This window comes from Lissotriton vulgaris, chromosome 1_2, assembly GCF_964263255.1.
Source record: "Lissotriton vulgaris chromosome 1_2, aLisVul1.2, whole genome shotgun sequence".
Lineage (NCBI taxonomy): Eukaryota > Metazoa > Chordata > Amphibia > Caudata > Salamandridae > Lissotriton > Lissotriton vulgaris.
The window spans coordinates 252,903,754-252,915,507 of record NC_141686.1 but is presented as its reverse complement, the minus strand read 5'-3'; the positions used below and the strand labels follow the sequence as shown (position 1 = coordinate 252,915,507).

Sequence of the window (11,754 nt, the reverse complement as noted above, 5' to 3'; positions counted from 1 at the left end):
TAAACAACTAGCAGCATTAAGAACTTTTTGGAGTAAAAGGCATTAACCTAAGTATTTTAACTTTCATGCTCCGTGTTAGACTAGCATGCTAATTGGTGCCAGATTTTGCAAATATTAAAAACATGTAGGAATTGTTTTATCACACACCAAGGCATAACGTGCATGTGGTCCTAATGGCGGCCGATTAATACGTTAGCCCAGGGGTCTTCAAACCAGTCCTGGAGGGCCGGATCCATGCCAGATTTTTTTAATTACTACATGTATCTCAATGGGGATATCCAAAAAATCTGGCATGGATCCGGCCCTCCAGGACCGGTTTGGAGACCCCTGCGTTAGCCACTAAGCTAGCTGACTATGGGCCAGATGTAGGTAAATTATATTTACCGACCTCTTAAATACCGAGTCATACCGACTCGGTATTACCGAGTAGGAAAATGAGATGTAGGTAAGAATGCCGGTAACAAATACCGACTCGGAACCTGTCGGTAATCGGAAACGGTATTTACCGTCTCGGAATATACCTACACGGTAAAATCCGAGACGGAAAAACCCAAACCGATCCACCGGTGCCACGGCCCATAGGAATGAATGGCAACTCCCGACCCGGAAAATACCGAGTAGGTAAAAACCGACCCGGTATTTACCGTGTCGGAACTATCCGCCGAAGAATTTGAAACTGACAAACATGTGTGCCTGTGAACCAATCAGGTACTTCAACCACACCCAAATTCCAAGCCACAGGGGAACTAACCAATCAGATCCAACCACCACACCCCAGTACCTGGGACAGGCCACGCCCATGCAGGTGCAGAAACAAACAGTCAGCAGAGCAGGAGGACAGAGTGTGGAGCAGCCTTACCTGAGACAAAATACACAGCAAGATGGAGAGCCAGGAGGCACAGAGAGATGCTGCAGAGCGCAAAAGGAAGCAGAAGTTCAGCCAGGAGGAACTGCAGGTGCTGATTTCGGAGGTTGTCAGACATTATGGCAAAATTTTTGGAAAGCAAACTCTGCATGTTGCTGAATCAATCAAACGCAGCACCTGGTTGGACATACAAGGCAAGGTAAATGCCATTGGTGTCACCCACCGTGACCTAGAAGACCTAAAAAAACGGTGGTATGACATCCGCATAATCACCAAAAAAAAGCTTGCTGCCCACCGCAAGGAAAGTGATGCTACAGGCGGAGGAAGAAACAGAGCCCCCAGACTCACCGACATCGAGGAGATGGTCGCATCCACCCTTGAGAAGGAATGTATTCACGGAATTGGAGACGCAGACAGCTCAGCAAGAGGAGCAAAGAAACCAGGTAAGATGCAAGAACATTATCATTTACCCTTTTACCTATTCCCCTCACAGGACAAATCAGACTCCACAACAGGTTTAACTAATGTCCTGCAATGCATCCTGTGAAATGTAGTCATGTGTAGATACCTCAGAGCAGTCAGCGTGCATTGCAGCAAGGGGAGCAACAGACAAGTAGCATAGGCAAATGAGAGACAGGCTAAAGTGCTATAGAAGTGTATTTTATCTCATGACACAGGTGAACAACATTACTGACACAATGTCCATGTCTGTCCACAGGAGAGTCAAAGCGCAGCACAGCTGAGGTCAGAGAGAAGAGGAGGGAAGGAGCCGGACCTAGCACATCTCACGGAGGGCAGGACCAAGAGCAGGCAGCCCCGATACCTGGGGAGGCAACTGCAGAAAATCCACAATCCCCTCTCCTATTCGGTAGTCAGGACACAGGAGCGGCAGAACTATCACCCACCCCCACATCACCATCCCCAGTGCTGGGAAGAGTCAGGAGCCATGATGTGCCCCCTCGCAGAATACTGCAAACATCATCGGAGGAGGAGGAGGTGGAGGGTGACACACAGGACAGAGGCAACACCGAGCAGCAGCCCAGTCCCAGAGTCACGCGGGCCAGTGTCCGAGGGCGACGGCCACGGGAGGTAGAGGATGTGCGGCAAGTCCAAGGTGTCTTCTGCGGACTGGAGGCCACCATGGTGAAGGTGCAGCGCCTGCAGGCAAAAGCAATGATGGGGGTTCAGAGGCACGCACGCACAACAAATAATAAACTGGAAGCAGTAGGCAAGGGCATAGGGGAAATGGCAGAGAGCATGCAATCCATGGCGTCAGGAATATCAGATATAACACAGTGCATGACTGTCCTGTGTGACAAATTGGACAGGGACCATTTGGAGAGACGCAAGGCCCGTGTGAATGTGCGCCAGCAAACCAAGGCCCTGAATACGTTTGCAACTGCCATAGTTCAGTGCTGCAACAATTTAAGTGAAGGCATGGCCAGGATGACCTCTGCAATGGAGCTGGTGCTCGCGCATCAGACTGGCACTGGAGGCGACACTTGTGCTGCCGAAAGCGAGGGGTCCACCAGCAGGAGTGGTGCAAGCACTCCTGTGCATGAGTTACGGAGGAGTGGCAGGCGTGGGGGAAGTGTGACAGGCCAGGGTGAGGACATTGATTCACAGCCACAGCAGCCCCGCCCTGTGGCCCGTGCCCACAAACAATGACTTTGCACTCCACCCAAGGCTGTAGTCACGGTGGTGTTAACCGTGACATCACACTCATGGAGTGTTTGTATTAGTGAGCCCAATGTGAGCTAACAATGCTGTGGCGTAGTGAATATTAAACTACTTCCACAAAGTTACATTCATGCCTGTGTCTCTTTACTCACTCAGAAATATTGTTGTGTAACCTCTGCCCGTCTCAGTCTCCCATCTGTAGCTGCTGCTGCCACTGTAGCTTGGGGCTCTGCCACCTCTGGGTCGTCATCAATGTCCTCATGATATGTGAGCTCCACCTCAGTGCCTTGCTTGGTGGCGAGATTATGCAACATTGCACAGGTCGCTATTATTTTGCAGCAGATGATTGGGGTGTACTGCCGTGCACCTCCACTCTTGTGGAGGCAGCGAAACCTGCTCTTTAGGAGTCCAAATGTGCGCTCAACTACGTTTCGTGTGGATCTGTGAGCCACGTTGTATCGCCTTTCACTCCTGGTGGGTGGGTTGAGGTAGGGAGTGAGCACAAAGGACCGCAGGGCATATGCACTGTCGCCTAGGGGGAGAAAGATAGACATTAATTGCAAGTACATGAGACGTAGATCTAATGTGAGTGTCAGGGTGTGTCAATGTGGTTTACCTAGCAGGTATCCATTTCCAAATTCTCCGGCAAGTAGGCGTGTGTATATTCCACTATTCTGAAAGATGTATGAATCATGGGTACTTCCGGGGAACTTGGCTACGATGTCAGTGATGAGGTTACCTGCATTACATATGACCTGGACGTTGATGGAGTGCGTCGATTTGCGATTCCTGTATATGTGCTCTGTGGCTGCAGGTGGACAGAGTGGGACGTGGGTGCCATCGATGCAGCCGATCACGTGAGGGAAGTGTGCCAGTTGATAAAAGTCAGTCTTGGTTTTGGCTAATTCTGCCGGTGTAACAGGGAATGAAATATAATGCCCCTGTGGAATTCAAGAACCTTGGAGTCCTTTAAAAGTAATAAAAGGCTGGCACAGAATTCTGAAATATCAAAGGACAGTTTATTACATGAAGTGAGGCTGCGTCCCCCAAAAGCCATGGCAATTGAATGAGGCAGTCTGAGGAAGTCAGAAGGCTGATGCCTTATATACATTTCAGACTTACACAGTAAGCATACATAAAAAGGGGCAGTCTTAGCTCCTGCGAGCACACAAAGAATACCATTTAAGGACATATGGAACCAAGTGGGAGGAGCTAACAGTTTCAGAACGTAGTGAACACATTCCTATGTAAAACTTAATCAGTAACAGATGCAGACTCTACCAGGCATTTCTGAGCATGCGTGGAAGTGGAGGAGGCTAAATATATCCTGTTACTAGGCAGACTTCAAGTGCAGTTAAAAGGAAGGTAGGACAATGCACAAAGTGAGCACATGGCAGCACATGGTAGCCAAGATGGCCTCCAGAAACTAAAATGGCTTCTCAAAAGCGGATAAGATAACTTCTAAATGCAAAATGGCTTCTGCTAACGCTAACCCATTTATGCTAATTTACAACAGATGGCCCTTTTAGCGTTTGCTGAAGACATTCGTATTATTCAGTAGGAACATGGAAAACAGGTGCTCATTAATTTGAACATAATCTCGTCAATTTTCTAATTCATTGCTAGATAACCATTTCCATCCTAAACATTTCAGCAAGGGTATGACCAGGAACACTAAAGAACGGGACATTAGGTCATAAGCATACATACAAACAGTAGGAGGAAATAATGACCACTATTACAGAAAAATTAGCATTTTCACAACCCTAAGCAATAGCAAATCCTAAAATCTTTCAGAAAACACTATATACTCATATAAAACAGTGTCAATGCAATCCTTCAATGCTCTCAAGTTGGATTTAGATACTATTGCACAGAGAATGAACTTTTATTCTACCTAAACTAAACAGAACACTACTCTAGAATATTGCAGGCAAGACAATAAAAATTAATTCCACAACACCCAGTATTTTTTTAACCTGTAAGGAATCACTTTTATAACCACAACTTATGCCCAGAGTCCAGTTCCAAGTCCCTCTGGCGGACTATTATTGTTCATCGAATCTCCTCATCCACCGCAACATGGGCCTCTCATTTCAGGCCTTCCATGGAAATGTGTCTCAGCATCCGTTGGAGTGCCCCTTTTGGCAAACACTCATAGTTCAGTCGCTCAAGGCAGTGCAACAGTGTCTCTCATCTGCGGCAGACACTACGGCAGACACTACAAATGACGTGCTCTTCGTGATCAAGGGCACGAAGCATCTCGTGCAGATCCAAGCACTGTCAAGAAAACTCCTTCAACAAATCAGCAGCACTTTCAAACTCCAACACTCCTTGTTCGGTGTCAGAGGACGCTCAAGCTGCTCGTTCATGGGCACCATAAGATAGTGCCTCTCGCCAATCTCGAATTCTCCATTTAATTTCTTTTTCGTTGGAGCAAAGGTGAAAAAGGGAACGGTGTGGCCAACTTAGACCAAGGCTCAGGCCAATACGCAGACCAAAGGACTCAAGGGGTTCAGGCCAAAACTTAGGCCAAGGGCTCAAGGGGCTGTACACTGTCAGAGGTTGCCAGTACATAACAGGTACCTTTTTGCGCTTTTATTTTCCAATTCAAATTCTGTTGCAAAACCAAAAGGTACTCCTTTTCTTCTGTCGTGGAACGCTGGGCAGTAGTGCGAACAAAGAACTAGGGTATACCATTGATAGCGTGCAGATTCCTTACTGGGTGCTGGGACTATAGACCAAACTTCCTGCTTTTATCTATGGCTCTCAAGGATAGGAATTCGAATTCATCTTTGTCATTCGTTCTGCAGGTGTCACTCTCCCTTTGACTCTGGAGAATCCTGCAGAACCTATCAATGTAGAAGATATGACACAATTGTTAGTTTCCTTCAATTGTTGTACAAAAACAATTCAATATTTAACAAGGGGATTGCAATCCGTTACCCTACAATCTTCAAGAGAGGGGTCATACACCATGAGACTATCATAATCTAAATTGCATTATCATTCTCATAGAACGCAAAGCAATGACTCTAGCTTCTTCAATTGTGTTTCCATATGAGAGCATGTCTTCTATCATCTAGGGGTAGGCAATTACATAAACATTTTATCTGAGTGGAAGTCCTTACATATAGGGGCATCATCTAATGGGTAAACATTTTTCCTAAATGAGAAAATCTAAGTGTTCCTAAATCCCTCACCTAAAACATTTCAAAAACGAAATCACATAAGAGATGGTCAGGGACATTCAGACAATGGCTAATTTATCAAAAATGTGAAAACAGAGAAAAAACACGAGTACAAACTCCTAATGTTTCCATTATTAGAACACATGTGGTCCATCAAACATTAAAACAGAAGCTGAAAGAACTGAGAACCTAATTAGAATGGGCATTACATTTTTCCCACATTCAAGAATGAACATACAGTGTCTCCTATTGAGATGAGAAACTTTCCTTATTATATTATTAAATCAGTTAACCAGTCTATCACTAAGCTGACAGTCAGACTGGAAAGCATCAAAAATATAGTCCTAAAGAAAAAGTCTAAAGAGAAAGAAACAGTCTGGTCAGGTCATACTAAGGGGAATTATGCATAATGTTGTTGTTCCTATTACATCTCTGCAGTCTGGACACAATGCAACATCTGGGGAGAAGCGCTACCTTCAAGGGAAAAAATGAAAAATGTAGAAAAAATGAAAAAGTTAGGTCACCTTTTAACAAGAGCCACGAATCTATAATTGCATCCTTAGGTCCAATCAAGGATATGTATATAAATCTAGGCCTGCCTGTTCCTTAAGGGAGAAAGGGCAGTATCTGTATTGGGGCTTCCTGTATATCTTTTTTATTTTACTTCAATACTATTATGGTCAAATTTTAACATCCACTGGTGAGGCGAATGTATTCTCATGATCACAGTATGCAAATATCATATCTGTGAAATTTAGTATAAACAAGAATATTAACCACGTGGTGTAAAGCGACACATACCGTCATACATGTCTCTTCACAACACAGGCAAACTTGTAATAATATCAAAAAGCAGCTAATAAAACAAAACAACATGTCATTACGCTATCATCAAATATACATGCATATATAGTAAGCACAAAAAGCATAAACAAAGCACAATAGTACTTGTAATCAAGCAGAAACGCGTGCATGCATGCAACCCAAAACCCAGAATCCAGGCCAGCTTAATTTGTCAAAATCAAAAATTACACCAAAAGTACGCTTTCATTTTACTCACACCCCGCTTTTTGCCAGGTTATCACCAGTTGCTGGTTATCAAAACTGGCAAATACAACTTACAGTGCCGTTTGTGACCCATAGGATGAGCAAGAACCATTCAGAAGGGAAAAATGCAAAATCATGAAAAAAACACACAAACATTTCATTTCAAAGAAGTCATAATAAAACCCATCTCTTCGCAACATACTACTAACACAGCGCATAAAAGAGTAAATCTCAACTGTTAACCAACCATCCTCATTGTAAAACATGCTAACCCGCTTTCATAGTGACTGTAAAACTTTTTCACAGACACACTGCATTCCTTGCACCAGCCTTTCCATGTGGCCCCTTCAGACCCCCTGCCCCCAAGGCCCTGAGAGCCTGCGGCCCCTCATGGCCCTGGGAGCCTGCGCCCCTTCACAGCCCTGGGAGCCTGCGAGCCCCACATGGTCCCCCCCTCTCCAAAGCCCCTGAGGGCCTTCTTTTTTTTTCTGTCTTTAGGGCTGGTCAAGAATGCACTACTCAAAAACAAAAACCTTCGTGTAACCCATCTAATGTGCAAGCTTGAAATTCTGCTAAGCAGAGAAGCTTTTTCACCAAGCAGTCCTTGCTCCATCTGTTCACTTACTTACTCCTAAACCCCCTTCTCACTGACCTTAAGGTCAAATTCTGCCAGGCCTACCGTGTGGGCCCTATATCCTATTTCCTCCCTTAAACTTACAAGACCAGAAACCATTCCCCACTCATTCTAAGCTACAAGATCAACCCTGTTGAAAAACACATGTTATATAAATGACTTCTTTCAGGAATAAAATGCATTTAGTAAAACATTTACTGTGAACAATTTGTAGAACATAACAACATAGCATACCAGCATTATCTTAAATGTTTGCTACCAGCCTATACAACTGCACTCAGTTATCAGCTCCACAAAGAAAAAAATACAGAGTAAGCCCTGCCGAAATTTGAATTATCAATCCTGATATTAAACATAAACCTCTACACCGGGCACAGTAGCTCACTGAGCTATGAAAAACAACCTCAAATAATAACAACCCACACGTTTTGTAATAGATACAAACATGCATTCTCTGAAAGCCAGAAACACTGCAAGGCTATGGTAAATGACTAGAATGCTTTTTAAAAGGTCCAGTTTAACCTATTTTCGACTTTTGAGTTTGGGGCACTTAAAATTGAAAATCCTACACTTACATTACATATTAATCATCCTTAGAATGTGCTTTACATGTTGCACGGAGCAAACATGAGGCATAGGCATGTAATGCCTTAGAAAAATGAGCCTTTACGCCTGCGTCAAGTAAAACCCTAACATGCAAATATCCTAATTAGTCAGTCACACATTAATTTAATCAAGTTTTAATTTTAGGAGGTCATAGTATGAGTATTAAGCTTTCTAAATATCTAAAAACGATTTTGAAAAACACATATTTTTTTTTCAAATAATTTTTCATGTTTAATAATTTATTTATTGTTAATTTTTTTCAAACCCATTCTGAATTACTAAAACCGCATTTAAAAACCAAACTGCATCTTTTGCCTAACAGTGTAGATGTAATCATGTATGAGCCTATGCGCAAAAAGCCTAAGTTAGAACAAGACATATTTTCGCGCCAGAATTTAAAGGAGAACATTTGAGCCACAAACCCAGAAATATACCCCTATTTCTTTTTACTTGTTTTACTCATTTTAGGAAATGATCAAAAACCCCAATTGAAATGCCTTCCTGTAATACAAAATAATGCAACTTACTTTTGTAACCCTTTAAAACACTTATTCTGAGTTGCTAAATTCAGCCCGTGTTAAACTACCTTCTAATCTCTGGCTGAATCAACATTCCAATGTTTTATGGCCTGTAAAAAAACACCATCTGCCGGTCTCAAGGCAGGAAGGCAGGAAATGACCTGCACGAAACTGACCCTAGAGCTTTCAGGAAACAGACATTTTTAGAAACCTGTGTGCCACAAAATACATTTAAACTTAGCAAAAATTCACTTGTAGCTGAAACTTTAACATTTTACATGTATGAAAATGCATGTAAGTAAAGGAAGGCTTCAAATTCGTTTTTCCCCACAGAACCCACAATTTAATTTTTAGGCCTTTCATATTCCCAGTAAATGTAAATTTTCAACTCTATCTAATTTAAGCATTTAACATTTTGCACAGATGTGCCTTGTTTAGTCTAAAAAATTACGAGCAGCATATAACTATTTTAGCAAGTAACATGGCAGATTACTGCATTCTTATTTAGTTTCCACCTAATATCAATTAATCCAACATTTTTCTTAACAGACTGAAAAACATCAAGAAATCCACAATCACACATTGAGCTCATTTCACACAGAAACAGAAACATTTTCAAACATGCAGGACACACAATACAGCGCTTAAAGCATGTTTTTCATAAATTTGCGCCAACGCTATTTACAAGCAGAAGTTACGCTAACAGGAAAAAACCCACATTTTAACACACATTGAACCCACAGATCAACACATAGGACTGAAACAAAAACACGCCCCAAACAGATCCTAAACCAAACCAATTGTAAATGCTAGTTGTACGTCATATTTACAAGAGGTGTTTGGCAATGATGTTTCAATTCACAATTTTTCTGACTGGCAGAGCACCAAAAATCGCTCTGCATTCCCCCATTTATAAAAGTGCGCAGAACAAAAGATCTTTACATGTATTATGGCCATATTTTAGTTCCCTGATGATACAATATCACCAAGGAAGAAATATGTTTTCACACCTAAACCTATTTAGGTATCCCTTCTAAGGGAAGCCGGCTCATTTACTTCACATCACATTATGGTACCGTTCACAAAAAGCAACACATTTTAACATGTGAGCTTAACCAAGGACAACAGGCATGCCAAAAAATAGTGCAGAGTATACACTACTATCAAAGGCTTGAGGAAATATCCTCGCATGACCTGCCTATATGAGTTGCAACACATACATATCAAATCAAATCACATCAAATCATATTCATATCATATTCTTCGAAGATCAAACGTAGTTCAAAGTAGACAAGTCTATCTCAAATTCAAAATATGCCACAGTAAGCGTTACAAAGGCATTCAAAACTTAGAACAGGCGCCGCAAAATTACTTTTACCAGACATAAGCTGTCCAAATTCTAACTGCCAAGTCTCATCTAACAGTCTATCTTTTTATGTTACATTTTAATACTCACGCCAAAAGTGTTCTCAGTCAGGGGGGTGACATCCTTAGGAGGGCCAGAGGACAGGAAGGTCAGAAAACACACCGAGCTGCAGACACAAGAAATCAGCAGAAGTGCACCGTGCACAGCATACCTCCTTGCAGAAACCAGTCCCATGCTGCTCAGCAGTTTTCTGCCTCCTGGCAAGTTGATCACTCCTCCAGATTGTCACCTCTCTGATGAGTCCCTTCGTGCGTCGCCAATTGTGGAATTCAAGAACCTTGGAGTCCTTTAAAAGTAATAAAAGGCTGGCACAGAATTCTGAAATATCAAAGGACAGTTTATTACATGAAGTGAGGCTGCGTCCCCCAAAAGCCATGGCAATTGAATGAGGCAGTCTGAGGAAGTCAGAAGGCTGATGCCTTATATACATTTCAGACTTACACAGTAAGCATACATAAAAAGGGGCAGTCTTAGCTCCTGCGAGCACACAAAGAATACCATTTAAGGACATATGGAACCAAGTGGGAGGAGCTAACAGTTTCAGAACGTAGTGAACACATTCCTATGTAAAACTTAATCAGTAACAGATGCAGACTCTACCAGGCATTTCTGAGCATGCGTGGAAGTGGAGGAGGCTAAATATATCCTGTTACTAGGCAGACTTCAAGTGCAGTTAAAAGGAAGGTAGGACAATGCACAAAGTGAGCACATGGCAGCACATGGTAGCCAAGATGGCCTCCAGAAACTAAAATGGCTTCTCAAAAGCGGATAAGATAACTTCTAAATGCAAAATGGCTTCTGCTAACGCTAACCCATTTATGCTAATTTACAACACCCCATCCTCTGCATCATGGCGTCAATAAACCTCCTGAAGAAGCGGGACAGGCAGCCCTGGGACACGCCACCCACTACAGCTATCACACTCTGGTAGCTCCCTGAGGCCAGCAGGTGTAAGCTACATAGCACCTGGACATGAGGTGGGATGGCATGGGCCCTGGGTGTTGGGTGGTCCAGGAGAGGGTGTAGGTCCCTGATCAATTGCTTGATGGTGTCTGGGTGTAGCCTGTACCTCTGCAGTATTTCAGGCTCTGTCAGTTGGAACAGTGTTATCCTCTGCCTGTACACTTGCTCCTCCCTTAGCCATTCTCTCTGTCCTGCTGCCTGTAGTCTCTGCCGTCTTGCTATGATGTAAAAAGCCGCCATCATGGGTCCTGAGGTGCATTTTGGGACTTTTTTTATAGCCCTCCCTTGGTTACCACCTGCTTTCAATGCATGGTAAATACCGACTAAAAAATACAGTTTTTCGGCAGAATCGGTATTTTTGTGCTTACCTACATCTCCAAGGCTAATTTTTACCGTTTCTGATTTACCGAGTCGGAGAATACCAACTCGGTATTTATGTATACGGTATATTCCGACACGGTAATTTTACCGGGTCATTCTTACCGAGTCGGTATGTTTCCGACTCGGATTTTCTAAAATCGGTAATTAATGGCCTCCTACATCTCATTTCCTCGGTAACGGCCGATTTTACCGGTTTTCGGCCGTTACCACCCGGTAAACGCCTACCTACATCTGGCCCTACGCCTTTTAATGTATATATTATGTTTTTTTTGTTTTTTTCTTTGTCTTTTTTGGCAGAGCTGTTCATCTCTACAGCCTCATATACCATGAACATGAACACGGCGCTGTATTTCCTCGTGCCGCCAAAAGCCCCATATTAGGCCCAACTGATCATTTTATGGCTCCGGTCCGGACATTGCCATCCGAACTCGGCATTCAAGGTG

General features: G+C 43.1%; 1 protein-coding gene across 1 annotated transcript; it reads left to right on the top strand.

The window, feature by feature from the left end:
* Positions 1-881: 881 nt before the first annotated feature.
* On the top strand, positions 882-2,533 carry LOC147736430 (uncharacterized). Its single transcript, XM_086953753.1, has 2 exons — positions 882-1,308; positions 1,584-2,533. Exons 1-2 carry the CDS (start codon positions 882-884, stop codon positions 2,531-2,533), a joined length of 1,377 nt encoding a protein of 458 aa, XP_086809879.1.
* Positions 2,534-11,754: the final 9,221 nt, after the last annotated feature.

Coding starts and splice junctions, on each gene's coding strand:
- LOC147736430 (XM_086953753.1), top strand. CDS start 882: ATGGAGAGCCAGGAGGCACAGAGAGATGCTGCAGAGCGCAAAAGGAAG. Junction 1,309..1,583: donor AAGAGGAGCAAAGAAACCAG/GTAAGATGCAAG, acceptor GTCTGTCCACAG/GAGAGTCAAAGCGCAGCACA.